General features: G+C 44.3%; 2 protein-coding genes across 5 annotated transcripts in view; one reads left to right on the top strand and one right to left on the bottom strand.

Moving 5' to 3' along the window:
- The first annotated feature begins 18,297 nt into the window (after nucleotides 1–18,297).
- Nucleotides 18,298–21,505, top strand: KLHL34 (kelch like family member 34). The gene has a single exon (XM_041741839.1). The coding sequence runs from the start codon at nucleotides 18,301–18,303 to the stop codon at nucleotides 20,254–20,256; it is 1,956 nt and encodes a 651-aa protein (XP_041597773.1). The 5' UTR covers nucleotides 18,298–18,300; the 3' UTR covers nucleotides 20,257–21,505.
- The window catches only part of CNKSR2 (connector enhancer of kinase suppressor of Ras 2), a 273,141-nt gene continuing 267,022 nt past the window's right edge, over nucleotides 21,382–27,500 (bottom strand). For all 4 annotated transcript variants that reach the window (XM_041741834.1, XM_041741837.1, XM_041741833.1 and 1 more), the window contains 2 exons: nucleotides 26,500–26,696; nucleotides 21,382–23,804 (listed from right to left, as the gene is read on the bottom strand). In XM_041741834.1, the coding sequence (XP_041597768.1) occupies nucleotides 23,589–23,804; nucleotides 26,500–26,696 (413 nt within the window). In that variant the 3' untranslated portion in view covers nucleotides 21,382–23,588. The remainder of the gene's footprint in view (nucleotides 23,805–26,499; nucleotides 26,697–27,500) is intronic.

Genomic DNA, 27,500 nt, shown 5'->3' with positions numbered 1-27,500 from the left:
ACCCATCTTTTTGCATGAGCCTAGGCAGTTATCTGGAACCTTCTTAATATCAGTGATAACTGCTTCAAGATGGTGTTTTGTGGGTTACTGTCAACTTTGAAATATGCATGTATTGTGTTGACAAAAGAAGGTTAGTTTTTCTATAAAAAAGAAAATATAAGAAAGACAGAAAGAGATTAGGAAGGTGGGGGTGTGGTAAGGGAGGAGGAAACTCTGGGAGCAAACATGCCAAGATACTAACATTTTCTTCTGGATGTGTAAATGGGAATAATTTTTATTTTCTCCTTCATACTTTCTAGTTCTGTTTTGTTTTTAGATTTTCAAAAACAGTTTTGCATGTTGCCGAAGACACTGGAGCTCTCGGTCTCTTTTACTCCCAAAGGACAACTGTGAAGAACAGGACCACTATTAAGTGAGGGGTTGTAAAATGTTGCTACTTTGTACAACGATCCTCATAATGAAAGGCTGGGAATGGGTCCAGGGTGCAGCTTCCTTTAAATTACTCATGCAAAATTCCTGAGGGAGTCTATGGGCACATTTTATGGAATGGGGAAATGAATAATTAACTGCTCACACATGTTGCTTCTCAGGGTGAATCACTCTGGGCACATGGCTCGCTCAGTATTATCCCCCTGGCAAGCAGGTGGCTACCTGGGATCATAACGTGGCGAAGTTCCAAGGATTTGAGCATATTGATTTAGAACTAGTCATGCAGACACATTTCTATTTACTTGTGAAAATGTAGTGGCCTTAAGTGTTTAGAGTTACCCTTTGAGATTTATACCTACAAAACTTGAAGATGTTCAGATGTAAGCCTTGTGTAAATTTTAAGTATTCCTCTTGTAAAAACTAAGTAAATGTCAACTTACAAGTTTCTGGTATTGTAACATTTTCTTTGCAGAAATGTTAAGCTTATCATAAAAGGAATTCTTGTGAAAAGGAAAAAAACAACTCTGCACTATTTTTGGAAGGTCACTAAGAGCTGAGAGAGGGCTTTTGTGTTCAATAGATTTTAGGGCATAACAATGTTGAGAATCTTTTTTGCATATTTCCAGTTTAACATGTTGCTTCACTATGGAAGAACAAGGCAGTTAAAAAAATAAATGAAATGCATGAAATGGAAAATTATTTTGTAAAATCCCAAGACTCAAATAAAAGAAACAGCAGATTCATGATAACAGATCAAGGGCTGACTAAATGACTAAAATGGTTTTGAAATTTAAAATATCACCAGAGGAAAAAAAAATATCACCAGAAGAGGCCACCAAGGAGCTGGAGTGAGCCTCAGAAGCCATCACTGGTGTCATCCAACTGGAGTGTGGAAGCTGGAAGAGCCTCCAACTGGAGACCACAAGATAAGAATTCACTTTTAGCTGCGAATGGAAGGGAGGACTTTGGATGGGCAGACATTTGGGCAAGGTCTTGTGGGAAATCTTGGGTTTCCACACAGCAAGTGACAGGTTTCCAAATAGAAGAATAGCTCTTATTTCCTATTTGGTGGAGGAAATTTGTGTGGCAATCCAGATATCTAGTAGTTTTGAGAAACTTGGTCTTAGCTCTAAATGCATCAAACACGAGCGATGACAAGACTCATCTGGATGGCTATGGGGCCTGATTTCCTCCCAACTTATGGGAGATGAGGGACAATCTGGCTCAGCAAGTCTAATTAGCTCAAGGAAAGGACAGGCTGCTACCAGCTACTGGGTCTGGAGGCTTCCCCTTTCTAGTGAGGCTACTAGTCCACCCAGGAAACTTCCACTATGTTACATAGTTCCTGACCCTGGAACTACAGTATAGAGAGTATCTGGGGAGAGGAGGGCCCTCTCTATTGGAACGATGGTCATGGTAAGGAGTGGGATAATGCCACTTCGGGAGGTTTGCACTTGCTTTCTTCTCCTCTTGTATACATTTTCCCTCAATAAATGCTATTTTTTGATGCACACCACGTGTCACTGGTGGTGTATGTCCTGACAACAGTCAGAAACTAGATTTTTTTTTCAGAGGTTTATTTTACAGATACATTTATTCATACCATGAAGCAAATGGAGCTCATCCAAGTGTACAGAGATGTTCTATATTCCCATCTAATGTAGTCTGCTTAAATTTACAGCCCGAGTGACATTTCATCTGAAACATAATCCAAGTAAAGCTGGTTAATGATGACCATGAGCAGGCTCAGGACTTGAAGTTTTCAAAGCTTTATTTCTTTCATCAATACATCCCCAGGCTAATTGCTTGCAAATAGGATCAGCTAAGTTTTCCAAGTTTAGTTAGAGAAACAAGCCCCAAATCTCATAATTCTACATTTGAAATCTTTCTGATTTGCTACCAGTAACATCATGGCAAGATTCTTTAGTGTTATTGATTATATTTTAAATAAAATTTATCATTTTCTCCCCAGTATAGAAGCAGTACTTGTCATTGTAGAAAACTTGGTATATGCAAAAAGGTAAAATGAGAAAAATATCCCTGTAATGCTCTACTAGATATAACTAGTCTTCATTTTAATGTACATCCTTCTGGTCTTTGATTTCCTCCCTATGTGCACAGACTTAGTTAGAATAATACTGTCATTACTCTTATGTAACGTGACTCTTTCACTTGACAATCATGGGCATTTCCCCATGTTATTAAATATTCTTTAAAAAATAACCTTAAAAGTTACCTAGTATTCTACCATTTAAATCTTCCTTGAATTTCACATATTTGAAGAAAAAAGTTATAAATAACCCATTAAACATCCTTGTATGTAAGTCTTGAAACTCATCTAATTACTTCCTTAGACTAAGTTCCTACATACAGATTTGAAGGGTGATGGGTATGAATAAGTCTAAGGCAGCTCGATTATTATTTCCCCTTGTGGCTATTCTCATTGTCTTCTTGGACACTTGAATTTTTTGTCTTTATTTCATAGTTGAAACTCAAAAAGAAAATGTGTTTCATTGTTCAATGTTCTGTATATTTCCCTAGAATGAAGTGTTACCTTTCAAGAAAATTCATTTATTTCTTTATTTCAGGGAGGTTTTCTTCTTTTTTTTCCCTCAAGATTTATTTGAGGGAGGGAGAGAGAGAGAGAGAGAGAGAGAGAGAAGAGAGAGAGAGAGAGAGAGAGAGAGAGAGAGAGAGAGCACATAAGTGGGGGTGGGGAGGGTGGGGGGGAAAGAATCTCCAGCAGACTCCTCCCTCACTGAGCACAGAGCCTTATATGGGCCTCAATCCCACAACCCTGAGATAATGACCTGAGCCAAATCAAGAGCTAGACATTTAACCGACTGAGCCATCCAGGCGTCCCCAGGAAGATTTTCTGGTATAATCCTGATGAGCACACCTTCTTTCATTAGTGGGCTTCTCTATTTTGAGAACATCAGTTATCCTTATACTGGATCATCATTACTTGTCTTCCACATATATTCACTTCTTTTTCACTTTCTTTATCTCTTATCCTTTCATCTATATTCCTGTGATTATCCCAAGTATTTTTCTTAACCATAACTAGGTTTTAGTTGATAGTTCTATGTATATTAAAAACATAGGAGAAAAATATCAATAGCCCTATGAAAACCAAAAATATAAATGAGGACAAAGTGATCTAGTTCACTTGGTTATGATTACAGATAGTACTCTGGCTCATACCCTTCCAGACTTGTATTTGCATATATATATATATATATATGCATATATATATGCATATATATATGTCTCCCTTTAAAAAATGCATTCTTTCTAATCTAGGAATTACGTTTATGGACTTTATCCCAAGGAACTAATCACACAGCAATGCAGAGAGATTTGTATAAGGATGCTCCCTGTAGCTTAGTTTTTAAGAATGAAAACAAGGAAGTAATCTAAATACCTATTAGAAGAGAATTTGTTAAACTTTGCTATATTCATATAAACAATACTACACAAATATTAGAAAGGGTATATATATACCCATATATATATTTGCTTTGGAATATCCCCATAACATAATTAAGTGAAAAATTTGGCCTCAAAATAGCATGTGGTGTGATCCCACTCATGCAAAATTATTTATCCTAAGTCTATACGAATATAAATATGCTCCATTCAGTAATAACCCCCAGTGATAGCAGTGGTTGTTACTGAATGAAAGGACTTAGGTACTTTTGCTTTTTTTGTTTTGGTAAAAAATTTGGAATTTCTGTATCTTTGAATAGAGATAGGGAAAATTAACAGCATAGTTTATTTAAGGGGAAAATCAGTGTATGTTAGAAAACTGCTAACAGGGATCCCTGGGTGGCGCAGCGGTTTGGTGCCTGCCTTTGGCCCAGGGCGCGATCCTGGAGACCCGGGATCGAATCCCACGTCGGGCTCCCGGTGCATGGAGCCTGCTTCTCCCTCTGCCTGTGTCTCTGCCTCTCTCTCTCTCTCTGTATGACTATCATAAATAAATAATAAAAAAAAGAAAGAAAACTGCTAACAGTACTCATTATATTTTATTATGCAATGAGTCCACTGTAAGACATGCTGGCTGGTCTGCACAACCCTTAATGTGAACACTGACACAGAGTGTCATTACCAGGTCACCATGGCATGGGATGATGAACCCTCCAATTAATGGTCACAGGCTTATATCATGTGTCCTGTTTACAACGTCAATTTGTAAAACTCTTCAGTGTTTACTATCTATTAAACTGCTATGCCACACGAGCTCATTCCCTGGAGGTTTGTGGCTAAAAAGAAGTATTTTTTGAAATTCCTTTGTGCTGTTGATTTTGATCTGAGAACATGACTGCAAGGATAATCTCACTTGCTGCTGGTTTTTTGCCTTTTGTGTGTATGTGTTGCAGCATTTCCCATCACTTGCAGAATCTTATTCCAGGGGGTTCTGGAAAACTGGGTTCCAGGTCCCACTCTGCCCCTAAGTAAGTGTGAGTGCCTTGGAGGGATCCTGGGAGAAATGTCATTATAGGGCATGAACCTACTGATCCCTCCCATGTAATGATTTTTCCTTCCTACAGAAGCATAGATTACTAATGAATGGTTGCTTAGTAACTTAAAATATCGTACCAATCAATCCTTGCTATTAAATATCATAGTTCAAGGGCCACCCTATGCTTTTCTCTAAGATGTTTGCGTACTTGCACTGAGACAGAATGAACAATATTTGAAAATTCTGGAATGAAAGTCATTTTTCTAGGGCTATGTGTATTTCCCTAATGAATTTAGGGGGAACATCTATGTTTATTATTTATAATGTACCAAGTGCTGTTATGAATTAACACCTTCCTTACCCCTTAATCTGTGTATCCAGGATGAAAAGGCTAAAACTGGAAGACCACAAAAATTGTCCCTTATTAAATGACTTGAGAGTGATAGAGTCAGGATTTGAACCCCGGCACAATGGCTGCAGAGCTCACCCTTTTAACACTGTATTAGATCTTTTTTGCAGGCAAAAAAGCATGGGGGGGGGGATGCGGTGAGTTGCCCATGGAGTTGCAACCAGTTGCTAGACTCAGGGGAAATATCAATGAGGGAGATAGGGACAGATTAGGGTGAGACAGAACAAAAAGGGCAGGTCCATGCCGTTTCATTTGGATAGAAGTGTGCCAAGAGCTTGCCATCCTTCAGTAAGGTTGGTCTACAATGTCCCTCAGGAGGGTGGGGGTTGGGGGGTGCTGGCTGACCACTGCCCTAGTGGGTGGACAGAGGATGGAAAGTGTGTTCCAACTTCCTCAAAACACCTGTCAATTTGGCCCTGTGATGTGTATGTTTACTGATCTTTGGGCATCAAGCAGTGTCTTTGGGTCACCAATGCTTAGCCATGCAGCCCCTGAGGACAAGTTTGTTCAGTGCTTAGTGGGCAACCAGTCTATCAATATTTGATGTCAAGAATTATGTGGGTAAGATGTGTCTTATCCTTATGATGTCATTAATAGCTGGCAATACTGGGACCATGGATACACTCATCCAGTATTCTCCTAGGGTGGGAATGCTGGGGTCTCAGAGCCTCCCTATATAAGCAGATGTTGCTGGCCTGTTAGTCTGATGTGGGCATAGGAGATGTAGTCAGTGCTCCACCCATATATGTTGGCTTCCTTCACCATTTTGTGCTTCTGGTGGGGGTGCTTTCATTCTCAACAGCAGCAACTGCATCTCCTTGCTGGAGGACTGTCTCCGGCTGCTGGCCTTTGCTTTGCCTGTTCAAAGAAAGAGCTGGAAGTGTCCCCAGAGGTACTTGGCCCTTGACCAATGACTGACACCCAGGAGTATCAACACTCCAGTCCCTGTGCTCCCAATGGGGACAATTGTGAGGAATAACCTCTCTTGTCCCAGTGATTCCTCAGGACTAAGCCCAAGTTATCCTCTGTGGATTTGCTGGTTGCTGTACCTTTGGCCTCCTTTCATTCCCAGGCCCCCTTCACCTCTACCTTAGTAATTTTTTCTGGGAATGCTTCCTACATAATCACTTCCAGGCACTAGGAGTGCATTCAAAGTTTAGACCATTTCCAAGTCTGCCCTGGTGTTTACTTTCTGCCGGACTCCACATCTCCTCTGCACAGTGCAGGCTGTCAGTCAGGGACATATGTATAAAAATACTTAAAAAATTACTTGAGAGAGAAAGCAAGAGAGAGAGCATGAACAGAGGGAAGGGCAGAGGGAGAGGGAGAAACAGATCCCCCACAGAGCAGGGAGCCTGATGTGGGGCTCCATCCTGGAACCCAGGGATCATGACCCGAGCTGAAGGCAGTTGCTTAACTGACTGAGCCACCCAGGCATTTCTGTAAAATGCTTTGAAGGTTTCTCTGAATATAAAAGGGAGGCCCCAGATATAATCATGGAACAAAACAGGGACACCTGCATTCTCCACTGAAATTGAAAGTTCTAGCCAGAGCAACTAAGCAAGAAAAAGAAAATGAAGTAAAATTATCTCTGTTCAAAGATGACATGATCTTATGTGTAGAAAGTCCGAAGATTACACACACACACACACACACACACACACACACACACACACACATACTTAGAACCAATAAGTGCATCCAGCAAAGTTATAGGATACAAAATGAACAGGGAACAATCAGTGTCTTTTCTATGCATTAATAACGAACATTCCAAAAAAGGAAGTTAAAAAAGCAATTTTACTTACAGTGGCCTCAAACAGAATAAAATACTTAGGAACTAAACCAAGATGGTGAAAGACATGTATACTGAAAACTACAAAACACTGCTAAAATAAATTTAAAAAGGATACCATTATATGGAAAGATACCCCATGTTCATGGATTAGAAGACTTAATATTGTTAAAATGGCCATACTACTCGAAGCCATCTACAGATTCAATGCAAGCTCTACCAAAATCCCAATGATGTTTCTTGTAGAAACAGAAAACTCTATCCTGTTTTTCATATAGAATTTCATGGGACCCCAAATAGCAAAATAATCTGAAAAAGAACAAAGTTGGAGGACTTGCACTACCTGACTCTAAAACTTACTACAAAGCTATAGTAATCAAAACATAAACGGCTGGAATAGAATAGAGAGCCCAGAAATAAACCCTTGCATATATGGTCAAATGATTTTTGACAAGGACGCCAAGACCATTCAATGGAGAATGGACAATATTTTCAACAAATGGTTCTGGGAAAGCTGGATATTCACATGCAAAAGAATGAACTTGGACTCAACTCAAAACAGATCAAAGACCTAAAATTAAGGGGTAAAACTATAAAACATGAGGAAAGTCTTAATAAATTTAGATTTGGCAATGATTTCTTGGATATGACACCAAAAGCACAAGCATCAGAAGAAAAAAATAAATTGGACTTAAAGAAAATTAAAAACTTGTATGCATCAAAAGACACTATTAACAGAGTGAAAAAGCAACCCACGGAATGGAAGGGAGTATTTGCTAATCACTTATCTCATGAAGGATTAATATCTAGAAAATATAAATAGTTCTTACAACTTAACAGCAAAAACCCAAACAACCCAATTTAAAACTGGACAAAAGACTTGAATAGACAGTTCTTCAAAGAAAATATACAGATGCCCAATAAGCCCATGAAAGATGCTCAACATCACTAATTATTAGAAAAATGCAAAGCAAAACTACGATGGGATGCCACCTCACACCCATCAGGATGGCTATTATCAAAAATAAAAACAAAGAACAAGTGTTGGCAAAGATGTGAGGAAACTGAAACCCTTGTGCATCGCTGTGGAAAATAATATGGCAGTTCTTCAAAAATTAAACAAAATTACCATATGACCCAGCAATCCCTCTTCTGAGTATATACACAAAAGAACTGAAAGCAGAGACTATAAGAGATATTTGTACACCCAGGTTCACAGCAGCATTATTCACAAATAGCCAGAAGGTGGAAACTACTCAAATGTCTATCGACAGATGAATGGACAAACAAAATGTAATTTAACCATACAACAGAAAATTACTCATCCATAAAAAGGAAGGAAATTCTGACATGTGTTACAACATTGATGAACCCTGAAGACACTATGCTAAGTGAAATAAGCCAAACGCAAAAGTCCAAATACTATATGACTCTGCTTGTATGAAGTACCTGGAATAGTCAAACTCCTAGAGACAGAAAGTAGAGGTAGCAGGGGCTGGGGGGGGGGGGAGAGAATTGAGGAGTTAGTGTCTAGTGTATACAGAATTTGTTTGACATGATGAAAAAGTTCCAGAGATAGATGGTGGTGGTGATTGCACAACAATGTGAATGTACTTAATGCCACTAAACTGTACACTTAAAAATGGTTAAAAGGATAAATTTTATGTTATGTATACTTTAACACACACACACACACACACACACACACACACACACATGCATGCACACACCATGGTCAGGTCTGGCCAGGCAAAAGTGCCACAAAGAGAAAGCTGAAATGTTCTCAACAGTGAAATGACATGTCTTTTGGATTTCTAAACCAGTCTGGGAGACAGGGGGTTCGTGGGGCAGGAGAGGAGAAGGAAGGAGACAGGGTCCTATGTGGCATAATGGTCCCTGGAGAGCATGAATTGGCAGGTGTTGGCAATTCTAAAAAACTGGAATAGGTATGGGTTTTATCTGCTACTCTACGTTGTGCTGTGTGCCCATCCTACCCCAGTCTTCTGTAAAAGTTTCTTAGTTTCCCACAGGTTGTATGAGAAATCAAGGGGGGAGAATGAAGGCTTAGCGGCTTCTCATCCACAGATGGGTGAGAACATGAGAACACAATAGAAAACAGTGAACAGCCCCAGGAGGCAAAACCTGAGTGCTATGGGGGCATCAGCAGATGTAGACATTGGAACAAGGAGTTACTAGGAGAGATCTAAGTCTTCTGCATTTCTTCACAGTTACTGGGGTAATACTAGGTTCTCCCACCATCTCCAGGGAGAGGGCTGGTGCCATCTGTACCGAACCATTAAAGGAGGCTGAGGCCAGAGTTATTCTCGTTGCCTCTAGAATGGTGGTGTGTGGACCTTGTACAGTAAGCTGTACAAGCTTACTCTGGAAATACCACTCTTGCCCCCATGAACTCATAACTCTGGTGGTAACGTGCTCTTTGCAGGGTGAGAGGGCAGGGCAGAGCAGGCAATCAGATGATTGCTCTAGTGGGAAATGTCTCCTGCTTGGAATTCAAACTGGAACCTCCTGAGTGACAGCATTCAACGCTGCTCAGAGAACAATCACTTGTCTAATTACTATTTCTTGCCCATGATTGTAGAGGTGACTCTTAGTAGACATTTCTGCAGAATTTTCCTTGACAAATGGACAAATGCCACGAGATTTTAAGGCTGTTACGGATACCTTTAAGAAGATTATAAGCAGTTGAGAGCAAACTATCCTGTAAGCTCTCCACTGTTGGCAGGATCTTGTGCAGAAATTTTCCGTATTAGTCACTGACCGGCATCATTAGAAAAAGGTTCTGAAAATAGCAGAAGTAATTGGCGCAGCTGACACGTTGGCCATGTGTCAGATACAGGGAAAGCTCAGGAAAGAGTATAATATCTCCATGGAAGAGCGCTGGTTAACAAAAAAGCATCTGAGGTCCCAAGCTCTGCAACTCCTTAAGGAGGCCTGGGTGATTGGAGGAATTTACTACCACCCCAAAGGTGTTCCATTATTTTATTTCTGGTCGTGCTCAGATGACATATCTGAACCACTTTCCATTGTGTGACTTGGTCTGTACTATGCAGCCATTTTGAAAGATGCATAAGAGACCCTGATGTTGACATCAGAATGCTGTTTCATCTTTCTGAAGAACGCCCAACCATCAAAAGCCATGGGTTTTGTTGTCTGTACACATCTGTAAGTGGTTGACAGCTGGTGCTTTGGGATCAGATGCTAAGAGCCAACCCAATTCATTGTGATGTGATTGCAGGCCTGGTGCAGGGTGTGATCTACTGATACGGTGCATTCCTTCCTCTTCTGGGACCCCCCTTTGCCAGCCCCAGAGTGGACCTCAGCAATAGTCATTTGGGAGCTGGTGGACAGCTTATTGCCAAATGAGGTAGAAGTGGCAAAAACCTAGTGAAAAGGATCAAGAAGGCTGAATTTTCTTGGGAATCTAGAAGCACTGACATGACATGGAATCCATTAAGGATGAGGTTTTTCTAGGGCAGGACCTGCCACCATTGTGCCATCACTGCCTACCACATATGAAACAGGATATTTTCGAATGAACGAATTGAAAATTCTACATGAGCGGTTCTTGAACCTGAGAACAATGTTTCTCAAACCTTAGGCTGCACTAGAATCCCTTGGAGGTCTTGATAAAGCACAGATGGTTGGGTTCTGTCCCCAGAGTTTCTGATTCTGGAGGTCTGGGACCGGGTTTGAGAATGTGCATCTCTAACAGGTTCCCAGGTGAGGTTGTGCTGTGGGTCAGCTGACCACACTGTGAGTAGCACAGGCTCAGAGTGAGTTAGAAACACCCAGGAGGCTTATCACAAGGGTTGATGTCCTTGCTCTGTGCCTGGGGATTATGATCCAATTGGTCTGGGGTGTGGCCCAGGAACCTGCATTTTAATGAGCTCTGCAGATTCTGATTCCAGCAGTCTCCAACCACCTGATCAGAACCACGGATGGTTCATACCGCTCTTATTTAAGAGAAAGTTATCAGAGTCATCAACTGCCCCTTTAGTGGCAAAGCGCAGTAGCAGCCAAGCCTGGCAAGCCACATGCACGAACACAAATGAAAGTGGGACATCAGCTGTGAACTGTTGTTGGGTGAAGGGACACGAGGCCATTCCATATAAGAAGGAGAGGAGAATTGGAAGGAAACAGCTGGGCTGTTCAAGGCAGCACATGAGCTGCGGATGGAAGCTAGAGGTGGTGAGGCCAGTGGGCACCAGCCAGCCTGAGGTGGGGGGCGTGGCACTGAGGAACCCAATCAATCCTATAGAACAAAGACTTCGGGTAAAGGTCGAACTTAGACGGCACCTGCAGAGGAGGCTTAAGGGGCCAGTGGCACGAAAATGTGGCATTCTGGGTTTAGAAGGTCCCTGGAGTTCACTGAGCTCTCTGCAAGAGCCCTGACAGCCCACCTGGGTGGGAGTGGAGATGTCCAGCCCTGGCATCAGGCTGTCTTGACTTCCAGGCCTGCTGTGCCACCAGATACACACATCTATCCACACAGCACATCTGCTGTGTCTGAGAAATTTCCCAGTTATATAGCTTGTTCTGGGTTTCCCAGAGGCAGACGTTCCTTCTGAGATGAGGACCCTTGTGAAAGTCATTTATTAGGAAGTATTCCCAGAAAAAAATAGGTAGGGAGGTGAGACTGGGAAAGGAAGGAAGTCACCAAGCCACAGAAGGTAGCTTTGGCTCAATCCTTTAGGGGGAACTCTGGGAACAGTGTGGGTCACACCTGGAAATGGAGCTGTCAAGGGTGGCCCTCAGGAGATGTAAATTTTTGGGTACTTTTGCTTTTGTTCAGGTGCACTGGCAAGGCGGACTCCAGGGGCCCAGGCAGTCCTGCCCACAAAGAGACGCAGGCGCTGGCTGCTGGGAGGAAAAATGGCTGGGTTGGCTGTGCGTGGGTGGGGCTCTGACAAGGTTTGCTGGGTCACCTTGGACGAGTCCCCGATATTCTTCAAGGTTCAGGCAACTCTTCGTATGGCCTGGTATATTCTACTTCTATTTGTACATTTTCTTTCAAGGATCCAAATCGCTAGAAGGTTCTCATTTATGCTGTGGCCAAATTTCTCTTTGTAACTTCTACTTCCTGTTCCTAGGGTCTTCCCTCCGTAGCCACAAGACCACTTTTGTCTCTCTTGCCTTTCAGAAAGTTGACAACAGAGATTCTTTAACCACTAGAGGATTCTTCTGTTTTAGCCTAAAATCTTCACCTCCTTTACCTGCTTCCTTTGTGAAAGAAAGAATGTTTCCAGACCCTCTCCTCCTTCTGGCTGGCCTCTTTGGACATCTCGTGATTCATCTGAGAGCCTCTTAAAATGTGGCTCCAGATAGGAAATCAGGGCTTCTGATTTGAGTATTCAATCAGGTGTTTGAGAAAATATGTTGCTTAGCAGGTTATCATATCTTATGCTCCAGTGATACGTTCTTAATATCAACATCTTGTAGGCGTATGAAAGGGCAAACAAGTCCACAATCTATTTTTGTTAATATGACCGGTCATATGACATGAGGCAGAGGCCACTAATTTTTCCCATCCGGGTCTCTGACCTCTGACCTTTTGGAGCTAGTGGGCTTCCTCTCTTTGGAAAATGTTGTCATCACACCCAGAACAAGTTGCTACTGAGAATGGTGATTTCAGGATGTAGCAGAAATTAACAATGCTCTATGACAGTGGTTCTCATACTTTTGAGTGCTTCATGTCACTGGAAGGGCTTAGAGAAGCAGATCGCTGGGCCCCACTGTTTGGAGCTTTTGATGCAATAGGTTTGAGGTGCGGCCAAGAATTTACACTTCTTAACAGGTTCCTAGGCGATAGTGCAGGAGGACCACTGAAAACCACTACTCTATTACACTTGTTGTGTACTTAGGCTGTGGGGTTATAAATTTTCAGAAAGCTTTAGTCAAGGGAGGGAAAAGCAGGAAAAACTCACATCTGCTACGTGTACTTATGCCACGAGCAGTCATATATATATACATATATATATACACACATATATATACATTATATACATATATGTATATATAATCTAATTTTAACAGTGTTATGAGTGTATAGTTATTATCTTCCTTTTAAAAACAATAAAACTACACTTAAAGAATCTAAGTTACTTAAAAAAATAAATTTCTAAAAAACCAAAAAAAAAAAAATCTAAGTTACTTGCTTAAAGTCACATGGGGCGGATCTGGAAGTGAAACTCAGGTCTGTCTGACCCCAAAGCTGAGTCCTTCCTCACTGCTATGGTGCTTCTTAGACTGTCAGCTGGGGCAGAACACCAAAATCACGTGATTAAAACACACAAACACACAGACACACAATGCCCCTTGAAATTCTTTCACTTGAACTGCATGCCACAAAGATAAAATACATTTCATGTACACAAACAGTGGTCTTGGAACAGGGTGAAGGTAACAGAGGAGTTTTTCTCTACTGGGTGTGTGTTACTGTTTATAACCATGTTTTCACAATTAGCTAACATACATGTGTCCATTCCTAATTGTAGGCTTTCTATGGAGACTGCCAGAAACCATGCATTGGAAGGAAGCATATTGGGATTGAAAGCAGCCAATGATAGATAAGCAGATAACTTTCCAAAAACTGTATCTTAAATATCAAATAGGCATATTTTAGAGTTTTGTGGTTTTGAGAAAAGGTTCCCAATGTTATTACTATTCATAATCATTTTCTTCCTCAAAAGTGCATTACAATGACTGCACCTTGAAAACATGCTAAGTCAAAGAAATGAGTCACAAAAGACCAAGTATTGTATGAGTGCATTTATATGAAATGCACAGAAACTGCAGAGATAGAAAGTAGATTAATGCTTGCCTAAGGCTGGGGGCCTAATGGTATAGAGAAGCCTAGTTAAAGGGCACAGGGTTTCTGTATGAGGGGATGAAGATGTCCCCAAATTAGATTCCAGTGTTGGTTGCGTAACTGTAAATATGCTAAGAACCAGTGAACTGTACACTTTAAATTAGTGAGTTGTATGGCATGTGTACTGTATCTCCATAAAGCTGTCACCAAGGAAAGCACATTGCATTTGCAAAAAAAAAAAAAAAATGTGTGTCTCTTATACGTGGATATTTGCAGTTTTTTACTTTTTAAAACATACACAATTCTTTTAGAGGTGACAACTATGAAATTTAGGTTAAAAAAAAAGAAACTTAGGTTGAGCTAGACAGGACTGATTGAGGCCAAGGGGAGCATCATGGCTTCCTAGTGGTGCCACCTTAAAGTCAGGTGGGTGCTTGGAGGGCTTCAGCTCTAGGTTCTCTCACAGGAGGGGCAGATGTATGGAAGGGAATGTTGACAGCAGGTCACAGTCTTGATGAGGGGTTAGGGGTTCAGGGCAAATTTCACCACCAGGCATGCTGGGGTGTGTAGCTGGGCTGTCAGGAGAAGCCCAGCCGTATGAACTGAGGCACAGAGCAGCTGCAGGGGGCTCTGGGGCCCCTTATCCAGCGAGGAGAGGCAGTAGCACGTCTGACTAGATTCGAGAGCTGTGTGCAGCTGATCTGGGTGAAGGACCCAGGCTGCACGGCAGCAGTGGCCTGCAGTGGGGGCCCTATGAGGTGGTCTGAGCTTCTCAGGAGCATTGGGTCCAGTGAGGCACCACTGACAGTTACCCATTTATTTGATTCCTAGGGTTGTTAGCTCACAGCTGACCAGGATGTGTCTTCAACCCCAGCCATGTGAAGGGAAGAAAGAGAACAGGAGATAAGAAACTAATTGTCCCAGTCAAATTCCTCTTAATAACCCTTTACACCTCCCACTAGGTACCATTCCCCAGATCCGTTCAACTCAAACGATACTTACACCAAGGACTGTGATAGGGGCTAGAGGTTAAAAAAAAATCAAGAAACAGTCCTTGCCCTTGGGGAGCTTATAGTCTAAAGAGGGAAGGCCACTCATAGCAGATCATTTTTTTTAAATTTTTTTTAAAATTTTTATTTTATTATTTATGATAGTCACAGAGAGAGAGAGAGAGAGAGAGAGAGAGAGAGGCAGAGACACAGGCAGAGGGAGAAGCAGGCTCCATGCACCGGGAGCCCGACGTGGGATTTCATCCCAGGTTTCCAGGATCGCGCCCTGGGCCAAAGGCAGGCGCCAAACCGCTGTGCCACCCAGGGATCCCCATAGCAGATCATTTTTAACGTGAGGATTGTATCCTACCACATGTGCTCATCACCATGCATTTCAGGTTGGGTTGCAGAGGCTGCTTCCTTCTAGGGCATCCAACTTAAGACATACATCTATCGCAGCAACTAAGAAAGCACACACTGAAATGTTATTTAGCATACTTACAGTTGCACAAAAATTAAAATCTTGATCCTTTCCACAAACGTTACTCAAAGGACAAGAATGTTCTTGGATGGACTGATAATTACATTTCTAGACAAAACCTTGGAAACACATCCAATATGAAAATTTCTTCTGTTAACACAGTTCATCGTATCCTCAACAGCAAAGTACGTAAAGGTGGCATGTTGTGCCAGCAACGAACACCTGCTTGTTGTGTACAATTGAATTTTGATGTCAAGATGTAAAGCCTTCCACAGCATCTTTATTCTCGAGTATGTGTGACACTTTGGATTCAACCTGAATGTATGATGATGGACAGATCTGAAGAGATGTGATCAATTTGAGGGTTAAAAAAATCTGTTTAAAAAACTGTATTCAAACTTTATCACTCTGAAATTAGGTTTAAGCAATCTGATGGTGTGTTGCACTATTTTATTTTTATCATACAGGGTCACATAATATAGTGGGGAGAGAGCCCTGGATTCCCGTCCAGACTCTGTAACTCAATATGCAAGTCACCCAGACAAATTGTACTCTCTCTGGGGCTCATTTGCCACATTTGTCTGAAAAGAAATACAAGAAATTGCAGAGAAAAAGGAGAGAGTTTGGCTAAATGATCTGCAATGCCCCTTCTAGCAAATTTCTTTTAGGTCGAGTAAAGGCCATTTAATTTCACCATTCAGATCTGTGCACACTGAACCAAAGTGGTATTTTATTTTCGAACTAAGAATTTTAGTACTTAAAAAAAAAAAAAAAAACCAACCAGCACCCGCCTGAATCCATCTGTAGTTTTAACATTAGGAATTCAAATTGGAGTATTTTTAGCCTCTGGAGTTTAAGCAAGCCCTTAACTTGAGCCTCTGCCTGCATTTTATAATTTGGCTAATTTAAGTCATAAAGCAATTCCATCTTTGACAAGAAAGCAGGATCATTTTACTAATATTTTTATGCACTTCAAGAATTCTAATTGGAGACCTTGTAAGTACGGATGGCATACGAGGCAGAAAACGATACATTTTTATACTTCCTTGGACTTTTTTTTTTCTTATGAAACACCATCCCAACTGTCAGAAATGAGAGTTATTTCAGATGCCCTCAAATGGTTCACTTAAAGCAGATTGCCAGAGGGGTTGCATTAGAAAATAGAAAAATCAATTCTAGATGAAAGCAAAACACAGAAGCTCCAAATTGGCAAGAAAGAACAGTTATATTAATCATTTAGTTATTTAAGAGCAGGATGGAGGAGATGGAGAAATGCTTTCCTAATGTCTCAAGATTGGGCAGTTTTAGTCATCATTTCTGTGTTCGGTGCATCTTATAAATAACTTCACGAAAAGGGGCCCGACGAACTTGTCCCCAGCTCTGCGACCTTACTGCCCATTATCTCGTCACCGCGTTGAGGATGCAGCAGGCAGTAATTAGGTCACAGTCTGGAAAGTCAGGGAGAGAAACTGGAACGAATTATTTTCTTAAAGGAAGTGGTCATTCAAAGGCAGAAAACCCAAGTCACCTATAATTTCCTTGTCCACTTTGCCAAGGGATGGGTTGGGCAGGATCCAAGAACAGGAAGGGAGAGCTCGGCTGGGGTCAGGGAGCGGGGGTGGGAGCAAATTCCCCAGCGCAGACCGTGAGAGCGGCCAGCCCGGGAGACGCGGGCCGCCTCGGGCAGGGCGCAGAGTAGGCCCAGCATCTCGCAAGGGTGAGTCCAGGTGAGGGGCACGGTCCGGAGCGCCGCTGGCAGGGAGCCCGGGCCCCCGGCGCGGTTCCCGCCCGCAGCTCCTCTGCGCGCAGCGGCCTCCTGGGTGTCGGCGCGCAAAGTCGCCGCGTAATCCCCGCCCCCGCCGGATGAATTAGGGCCCCTCTCGAGGCGGCGAGTTTGAGCCCGGGGCTCCTTTCCCAGGCGCCAACGCACCTGGGGTCGACATCCCCCCCCCCGCCCGGCCGGCCGCCTCCCCCCAGACACCACCAGGTCCGAGGGCGCCGGAGACTCGCGCCGCTCCAGTGAGCGCCTCCCGCAGCCCTGGCCGAGTTCCCGAGAGCCCCTGGTGAGCGGCGGCTCGTCGGGTCACCGCAGTCGGGGCCGGGCCCGGGGCGCTCCCTCCAGCGCCGCGGCCCTGGGTTCGCGGCCAGCAGCCGGGGCGCGGGGCGGGGCGGGCCGCGGAGGCCGAAGCCGCGCGCTATTCCTGTCGCGGTGAGCTACCGGCATGTTATGTACGGCGCCCGCCCGATCATGCCTCCGACTCGCCGCGCTGACCCGCGCCCCCCCTCCTTAATCCCCCAGGCTTTGATTTGATCCTCCGGGCGGAACAAGCTCACCCCCCTCCCCGCCCCATACGCAGTTGTCCCCGGCCCTCGCGGGTGCCCGCAGCGCCCGTCCTCCTCGTCCACCCCCGGGAGGCCAGAGCCCTCGCCCCGCGCTCCCGGGCCGCCCCGAGCCGGGCCACATCCGCGCATCAGCGCCGTCGGAGATCGGGCACCCCTCAGAATCAGTGCCCCCGCAGCTCGGCCCTTCCAGGTGATGGTGCCCCCGGCGCGCAGGTGTGGGCTCCCCCGACGGGGACGGGGAGGGCGCTTTGGGGAACGCGCTGGCAGCCTCGGCAGCCGCCCAAAGCAAACCCCGCTCCCTCCGGAAGCCTCCCAACTGCGTGCCCTGCGCAACTAGCAGCTTCTGGAAACCATCGCCCGACCGGGTTTGCTCTGAGAGTACAGGGGTATCTGCAGGCCCGGTTGAAGGTGCCCGGGGCTTTCGGCCGAGCAGGCAAAATGGGCCCCCGCTAGGGGCTCTGGGGCTCGCGGACTCGGTCCTGGGGCCGGGTGCCCCGCGATGCCTCTGGCCGTCCCCGGTGGGCCCCCGCGCCGGCCCGGCCGCCTCCCGCCTGGGCACCATGAGTTATTTCCTGTCTTACTGTAAAGCTCATGGCGGCGCGCTGCTCACCGGCTATCAGGCCCTGCGCGCCGAGGGCTTCCTGTGTGACGTGACGCTGGAGGCGGAGGGCAGCGAGTTCCCGGCCCACAGGTCGCTCCTGGCGTGTTCCAGCGACTACTTCAGGGCCCTGTTCAAGAGCCACACCCGGGAATCCAGGGCAAGCGTGATTCACCTGCACGTGCCGTCGGCGGCCGGCCTGCAGCGCCTGCTGGACTTCATCTACACCGCCTGGCTGCCGCTCTCCATGGACACGGTGGAAGACACGCTGGAGGCCGCCAGCTACCTACAGGTGACCGAGGCCCTGGCGCTGTGCGGCCGCTACCTGGAGCGCCAGCTGGCTCCCGACAACTGCTGCTTCGCCGCCAACGTGGCGGCGCGCTTCGGCCTGCTGCACACGCTGGGCGCCGCGGAGCGCTGTATCGCGCGCCACCTGAGGGAGCTGCTGCTGCGCGGCGCCGGCCCCGCGGGGCTGCTGGAGCTGAACCCCACGTCGCTGAAGGCTCTGCTGGGTGCCGCCGACCTGGCGCGGGTGCCCGAGGCCTGGCTGCTGGGCCTGGCACTGGCCTGGCTGCGGCAGGAGCCCGAGGCCGAACGCCTGGCCCACTGCACCTCGCTGCTCGAGCGCGTTCGCTTCGGCCTTGTCCCTGCCGACGTGCTGCGGCGCGTGTACTCGGGCTCTGGCCTCGACCTGCCCGCGCGGGTCAAGGGCCTCATCATCCAGGCCCTCAACTACCACCGGGCGCCCTCCCGCCAGCCGCTGTTGCAGGGCGAGCAGACCAGCGTCCGCAGTCCCCAGACCCGCATCTTGCTGGTAGGGGGGCGCAGGGCTCGGGAGGCGGTGACCGAGGAGGTCGTGGTCCCCCAGAGGGTAGCCAGGGGCAGGGGCGCCGCGCCGGAGCCCCAGGAGGAAGAGGAGGAGGAGGAGGAGGAGGAGGAGCAGGTGGAAGAGGAGGAGGACTGGGAGCTCACCCAGGACGTGCTGGCCTTCGACGTGTACAACCACCGCTGGCGCAGTCTCACGCGGCTGCCTGCACCGCTCCTGGGGCACAGCGTGTGCACCGCAGGCAATTTCCTGTTCGTCCTGGGCGGGGAGAGCCCCCCGGAGGCCGCCTCCTCGCCGCTGGCCGATGGCCCGCGGCCGGTCACGGCGGAGGTGCACCGCTACGACCCGCGCTTCCACGCTTGGACCGCGCTGCCCGCTATGCGGGAAGCGCGGGCCCATTTCTGGTGCGGCGCGGTGGCCGAGGGGCTGCTGGCCGTCGGGGGTCTGGGCGCGGACGGCGAGGCGCTGGCGTCCGTGGAGATGTATGACCTGCGCCGGGACCGCTGGACGGCGGCCGCGGCGCTGCCGCGGGCGCTGCACGGCCACGCAGGGGCCGTCGGGGACCGTGGCGTCGTGTACATCTCCGGGGGCAAGGCGGGAAGCGGCGAGGGCGGCGCGAGCAGCCTCCGGGACGTGTACGCCCTCGGCCCCGGGGAGCGAGCGTGGAGCAAGAGGGCGCCCATGAGCACCGCCCGCTTCGGGCACCACATGGCCGTGCTGCGCGGCGCGGTGTTCGCCTTTCTGGGGCGCTATGAGCCCTTCTCGGAGATCGAACGCTATGACCCCGGCACGGACCAGTGGACCCGGCTGCGACCGCTGCCCTACGATCGCTTCTGCTACGGGCTGGCCGTGGTGGAGGAGACGGCGCTGCTGCTGGGCGGCCTCAAGTGGCGGGAGTCGAGGCAGGTGCCTACCCGCAACGTGGTGGGCTACGACCTCGACCTGGACCGCTGGGAGGACATTGGCTGCGCGCTACCCTGGGCCTGGAGCGGCCTCCAGTGCGCGGTGCTGCAGCTGGCTGAGGGCGGGGACGAGGAGAGGGAGGGCGGGCGCGCAGGGGCGCCGGATTTAGTGCTGGGCTTAATGGGGTAGTGCGGTCTTCGGCGACGGAGGAGAGAAAGTCGCGCCTGGGCAGGCTTACAGAGTGACGCGTGGGCTTGCCCTAAGAACGGGACTGGGGGGGCAGAGCGGCTTCTGAAGTTTAAGGATGCACACGAGACCTTGCTGCAAGAACATTCCCCCTAAGCTGAGCACTTCTGGGACGGCTCATGCTGGTCTAGAGGTAGACTTTTAAAAATACAATACGACCCTGTTGTCCCTCTGATAGTTAAAGTGTTTCCCTGGGTGCTAACCAGTGATTCCTTTTGTGCCAAACAAACAAGGCCAAAAATGTGCCGCAAGAAGTTATATGCAAAACCCAGAAAATTGTTAGCTATACGGGTTGTAATAGTCGGAAAAGATGGCATTATCTGAATAAATAGAGAAGGAAAGTGCCTTCAGTAAATAGTGTGGAATCATTATAAGGAGAACTATGATTTCAGGATTCAGAACTATGTATGCTTCTGCTCTGATGGTTTAATATAAATGTAGAACTGAGAAGGGGAAAAAAATCTCTAAGTTTTGTTTTGTTTTTGAGAAAGTGGCCTGCGTTAAGTTTTTCTGTCCCTCATCCTTACCCCTGGCCTGCTTTTGCCCTGGCTTTAGGCAGATCATTGGTTTTCAGTTTTATTTCAGCAGTCCTTAGCCATAATAATCAGGTTCTTCGGGTTATGTGGAACATCTAGCAAAACCCAATCCTATTTCTTTCATCTTCTTTATTTTTTTTTCTTTCATCTTCTTTAAAAGTTCATTATGCAGACATGCCAGTAGGTTATAGTTGTAACACACACACACACACACACACACACACACACACACACACACTTTTGGCGGTCCCTTCCCCACCCCAACCTCCCAAGAATCAGCAGAAAGGAAAGAAGAGTAGGTGAAATTTTCAAGTTTGTGTCAGCTAAACGGGAAAGGAGTTTGATTTTGCAGGGTCTCAGAAAAGATACTGGCACACACTGAACAGCTGCTGCTTCTGGCTTGTACTGCGGATGGAGTGGCAAAGTTAGAGCTCCCGACTAGAGAAGGGAGTAGGGGGCGGTGGCTCTGTGATTAGGTCTCAAAGAAATGTGGTGAGGACTCTGTATGAATAAAGTAGGTGCTTTATAAGGATTCATTAAGAGCTAAATTTATTTCACTTCAGTTTACAGTACTGCCTCTCTCCTAGATTTGAAACTAATGCAATAAAATGTACAGATAAATATAGTGTTAAAAGGTCTCTTTCATGCTAAGCTAATCACGAGTCTTTTAAAATTCATTAGTTTAATTTTTACCATTTAAAACAACAGAGCTGACTTTACAAAAGTAAAAGCTGCTTTAGTAGTAACACAGCTAGTCTTTCCATCAACTGCTCGTTGTTTACAGGGCATAACCTTGCCGCTGTATTCATGACACATCCATCAGATACAGATATTTTTAAATGAATGTACACATTTGGTCTAGTAAACATCAACAAGTCTAAACACCTGTAACAAGCACACTTCATTTTAGGACAAGAGGTTTTGTTTTTTTTTGTTGTTGTTGTTTTTACATATACAAAATTCCACAAATTTAATGTACGTCAATATCCATGCAGTAAATAAATGTTTTTACAAATAGGTTTTTTTAAATGATAAAAATATTACACTAGACCCAAAATTCCATACAAACATTAATACGTGATTTCTCATCCATTTTGACTAAATATAGGATTACTGAAAATGTGCTGTAGAAAGGCCACTCTCCTGTACAGTGTGCAAAGTCTGCAAAACGATAGTGATTCAATGTTGGTTTCAAAAGCAAAGAAAAAGATCCCTGCTGTGGAGTTTTTACTTTCTCCTCTACAGCAAAAATATTCACTGGCATATATCTGAACTCTTAGAGATGAAAGTACATTCACTGAGCTGTACAGGCAACAGTATAAAGCTGATTAGAAGTAGATTTTAGAATATAGAATAGTAAAGGAGGGTCCCTTCCTCCTCCTAAAAAAAAACAGCAAATTGTGACTTGTACGTTATGCAGCCAGACACTAAAAAGCAGCACAGTCATTATCATGCTGTGATCACTTTCAAAAACGAGATACTTATAAATGAAAAATATATGAAGAGGACTTTTTCACAGACTTCATCCACTCTATAGAACAATTCATGAAGCTAGGAAAAACCTCTATAAATTCTTTCTCTCATATAATTCAGTGTAATATATTTCTGAATGACCATTATCCTCTTGCTCCTCAGGAGAGAGGCACATTTTTATTTTTCAACATTGTTTTCTGTATTAGAACACACATTGGCCTGTATCTAAATGTATTTTACTTTCCTGCCTTAAATATAATTACATAAGTGTAATTAATGGACTGGGGGAAAATTGGAAACTAACTGGAAAGTTGATTCATTTCTGTTTATCCCTTGTTTTTTAGTAGCTGGAGTTTAAAAACATGAGTTGGGCTGAAATTCTATATATATATATATATATATATATATATATATATATATATATATATATCTGTTAGCTGCCTTTCTGGGTGAATTAGCTGTGTTTTACAAAATCCACTCTCAAATTCCTCTGTACACAATCAGCATTTCATCACTACAAAAATAAAGGAAGATTTAAACCAAGAAAATAAAGCAGCTCTATCTTCAATTTTGGTCTTAGTTACAAAAACATCTTACAAAGCTTTGCCCTGATACACCATTAAGTGTCCCCATAGATTTGGAATAGTATTTCCATTAACCAGCTTTCACAAGTTAACAGACTGTTAAGACGAATATTAGATACCTGAACTTTTCTTATGTTGATGCTCCTCTATTTTGCTTAACTCTTGTATGCACATCTACATTTCACAAAAATAAAACTACAGCATTAAACTTTGTGCAATGTTTAAGAAAATTCTTAGAACATTTTAATAAATATAAAAAAGGTTTAAATTCTTTCCCACCCACAAGGATGTCTGCACCTGAAAAAATGTGATTTACTTTTGAAGTCTTGTTTATATAAAATTAACTTAAAGGGAGAAAAGATGACCTTAGATAGAAAACTGCCTTTTTGTGGTTTTACTACTTGAAGACCACCTGTCTTCAGAGTTGTTTGCAAAAGTTAATTTTAAGTCATTGAAGACAGTTGATTTTGCACATGGTAAACATAAGCTGAGCACTAACTGCATATAAAATATACAAATGCTCATTAAAGACAGTGGTATTATGACCATATATGGTTTGTTTCATATAGTTTGGTAACATTAAAGTATAGCTTGTCAAGTGTTCCACACACTGATATAAAACTACCTCATATACTTGATCAAAGTACCAGAAGGTACCAGATGGCCAGAGGACAGAATACACTTACACATGTGTTTCAATGTATGAGTGAGTATGTGTGAGAGAGGAAGTGATTGCATCTACTTCAGAAGAAAGACTTAATGGGTCATTTGAGGTGGTGTTTTGACAGATATCCAAGAAAAGATCGAGGTACATCTGCTTCCATTGTTGGAATTCTTTAGATGTCAAGTCTGGATTGTCTAGGACTTTATCAATAATGGCTACTTCCCCTTCTCTGGCCTGAAAAGCAAAAGGATTCAACAGTTAAGGTGGGTACAGACTTTCATTCGCATTTAAAATAAAAAGTTAATAAATCTTGAGAAGCCCATAAGAAATGGCTCTGGTATGCTCAAACCCAGAGATTTAGACTCAAATCCTAGTGTGCTTTTTTATACACCCAAGGTAGGCCTGTATTGCCCAGTCTGTGTGGTTAGTTTCTCTTGGCTGATCATGTTTCCCATCTCTGTCTAAGGAAACCTTCCTCATTCTTTAACATCCAGTTCAGATGCCTCTCATTTCTTAAAGCCTTCCATCAACAATCCCCCCAAAATGTTTTCTCCCTCATTTATGTCCTCCTAACACTTTATCACTGCCACTGAGTGGACTTACATACTATGTGTTGAGTTGCTTTTGCACTGTCCTATCCTTCCTGCTAGATGGTTAGCTCCTCATACTTGTATGAGAAAGAGCACAGCCCTCCTGTCACCACAAATAGTAACTCTTGATGTATGAAGGTCATGGCTCCCTTCCTGTAGCACTGGGGGTCTGCAATGCAAAGGAGCCCTCCCTTCTCTGTTGGAGGCCAGCAGCTGTCAGCTGAAGAATGAGGTTCATTTTGGGGGAGCTCAACACAGCACAGCTATCTCCTGTGGGAGAAGTGAGTCTTCCCAGTGGGAGGAGGGATGAAGATGAGAGGGTAAGACAGTCTGAGGAGCTAAGGCCTGTCTTTTAAGCATTCAAGGAAGGGGCAGGGAAGTCTAGGGAGTGTTTTGTGGGAAGTGGGAAGGGAGAGCTGGGAGGGAAATACAGCAAGGTGCCTAAGCAGTTGTTCTGGTCCTTGGGGTCAGATGGGGACAGCAGGACTGGGGCTGAGGAGGTTGGGGGTAACCTTGTGCTTGGTGAGGGGCCTGTTATGGTTCCAGGGACTACACACATCCAGGGTTGCTTGGGCAGTTACAATTTCCATCCTCCTAATTTCCCACTCTGAAAAGTATAGGGCTCTATGGTTTGGTTTTATCAATGAGGGGCATTTCTTCACAGTTGTTTTTCATCATCTTTGTTCCAGAGAGTGGAGCACAGCCTCACACACCTAGTGATTCACCAATACTCAATGAACTGAACATTGGCAGGAGCTCAAATTCTTTGCTACTGGAAGTAAATGCTTTTGGGGATGTGGAGCATAAAAGACAGGGCTGAGGGGCTGAGAGAACAAGACAGGAGCAGGTCTTCAAAATATGTGAGCCTGACCCGCATCCAAATGCCTGTTTTTACAAGCAGACAGTTTGGATCTGAATGGGGTGGGGAGCTCTGTAAGGTGGGAAGGTGAGGTTATCTTTGGAATAGGGCTGGTCAGCAGAATCATTCTAAATAAAGATTTAGATTTAGCAGAATCTAAAGAAATAAATATTTTATTTATTTATTTATTTATTTATTTATTTATTTATTTATTTAAGAGAGGGATCATGAGAGTGGGGGGAGCAGAGGGAGAGGGATAGGCAAACTCTGGGCTGAGTGTAGAGCTAGATGTGGGGCTCCATGTCAGGACCCTGAGATCATGACCAGAGCCAAAATCAAGAGTCGGATGTTTAGCTGACTGAGCCCCCCAGGCACCCCTAGCAGAATTATTCTTATTACTATTATAGCTCTTTCAAATTCTTGCCTTAGTTACCAAAAGGCCATTAAGTTGCCCCACAGATTTGCAATAGTGCTCGCAGGAATACCAACTACAAGCTAACTGACTCTGAAAACCTGGCTGCTTGCTACTGGAAACTTTTTATAATCAGGCATTTTCTATTTTGTTTATCTCTTTGGTACTCATCAATGCTTCAAAATCACCAAACCTCAGCAGCACTCCATGGATCTGAAATATTTCCCAAAGGAGCCCTTTGACCTTTTGTTTCCTGAAATTCCTGCGCCACATACTCTGTATGGTAGTTCTTTTGTGTTTATGACTTTTCAAGGTTGGAAGGCCCACTTGGGGAGAATTTGTACAGCTGGCCCTCTCCCCTCATACACACACGGTGAGGGGGCTCTGTTTCCTGCCTCCCTCTTCAACCTCCTGCCTCTCTGTTCCCCTCTCTTCACCACCTCCTCCTCAATCTGGAGGTGGCATAATAAGGAGACTACAGATAATGTAAGCACTTATGGAAGTGTAGAAAAAGAAAGAAACATGTGAGTTGGGAACTGATAGCGTAAACAGCACAATTATAAAATTTGTATATGGAACATGAATCACTGTGGCTTCACTCCAAATGTGCTGCAGGAGATATCAAAGAAAGATATTTACGAAAGATCTCAAAGCCTTTTAGTGCCCACTATTGCATTCTGCATGCATGCTGTGTTCTTTTAATAACTATATTAATAACAATATTAATATGCCAATAACATGGCATATTTATCTTAGGAAAATGAAAGACAAAGGAATAACACCAGTCCCACATTTTTTAAATAAAAAATTTAATTACGCCCGGTTTTCTCCTAGAACTAAGTCACTTAGCATTTAGCCAATGCTTTGAGATGATAACGAAAAGTTAAGGTGATTTCCTCTTAACCAATGTACTTACAACACTACAGAACAGCCGAGCTTGCTTCTTCCCCTCTACCTACCCACCCCCACCCCCTCTCCATTTTGTATTTTTTCATTTAGACTATCTGGTAATTCACCGAGCTCAAGAATGAATCTCTAAGGAATTTCTCCTTCTATTTCATATCTTACCTTTAAAGTGCTTTTGAGAATTCTCAGCCTGTGTAGTTTGTCATTCATCACAGGGTCATTACATCTCTTTATAAAGGATAGCTTGTATTCCATCTTAGTTGAAATACGATGTTCTCCCAGCGGTGACAGACTGGCTTGCTCCAATGCCCTGTATAAATCTTGCAATGAATCGCCTAACTTTTCTTCCCTACTTTCACCTGCAATGTTCAAAAAAAGAGAGAAATGAATCCAGTGTAATGGACAGTTAATGGACACTCCAAAAATCTACTAAAAAAAAAAATCCAAACCATCTGAAAAACAGGATAATGAATGATTGGGAAAACACATTATTACATTAAAAAATCCCCACAGCTGCTAGTTATATTGGGTAAGTTTTTTTAGAATGGTCAGATAATACGATGTTTGATTAACAATATTCTCTTAATAGCAAATCACCGTACATATCTTGAGTCCATTAAGTTCAAAGATAGAGTACAAAAGGTACACAACACAGAAACAATCCTGCACGTACTTTAATATTTTAACACATTAATGAATATCCCTTATCATTATACTGAGAAGCATAGAAGTGCTGATTAATAGAGCTCTCCTGGTTTAGCAATACTGAATGAACTGATTTTTACATTTTTCCAGACTGCATAAGATGGAATGGCATTCACTGGAGTTATATTTGATTATAAAAATCTTCCAATAATGCACCATAGAGGATTATTAGGTTTCATGTGACTGCCATAGTAATGCCTGCCACATTGTAAATCTAGTAAATGACCATAAATTATCATGAATAATAATGCTTTAATTAAGGTGAAATATGAGAATGTTTACATGCAAATGTAAGGAAAAACCTGGCACATACTAGGAGACGCTACTTAGCATTTGTAAGATCTATTTGTAAATAGATCTATTTGTAAGCATTTGTAAGATGAAGGAAATAATCCAATATTTTTGAGAGAAAAAAATTGGAGTCTAGTTCAGGAAAGGACCTTAGATCTATTTGAATA

This window comes from Vulpes lagopus, chromosome X (assembly GCF_018345385.1).
Source record: "Vulpes lagopus strain Blue_001 chromosome X, ASM1834538v1, whole genome shotgun sequence".
Taxonomy (NCBI): Eukaryota; Metazoa; Chordata; class Mammalia; order Carnivora; family Canidae; genus Vulpes; species Vulpes lagopus.
This window is presented reverse-complemented; position numbering and strand designations above follow the sequence as displayed.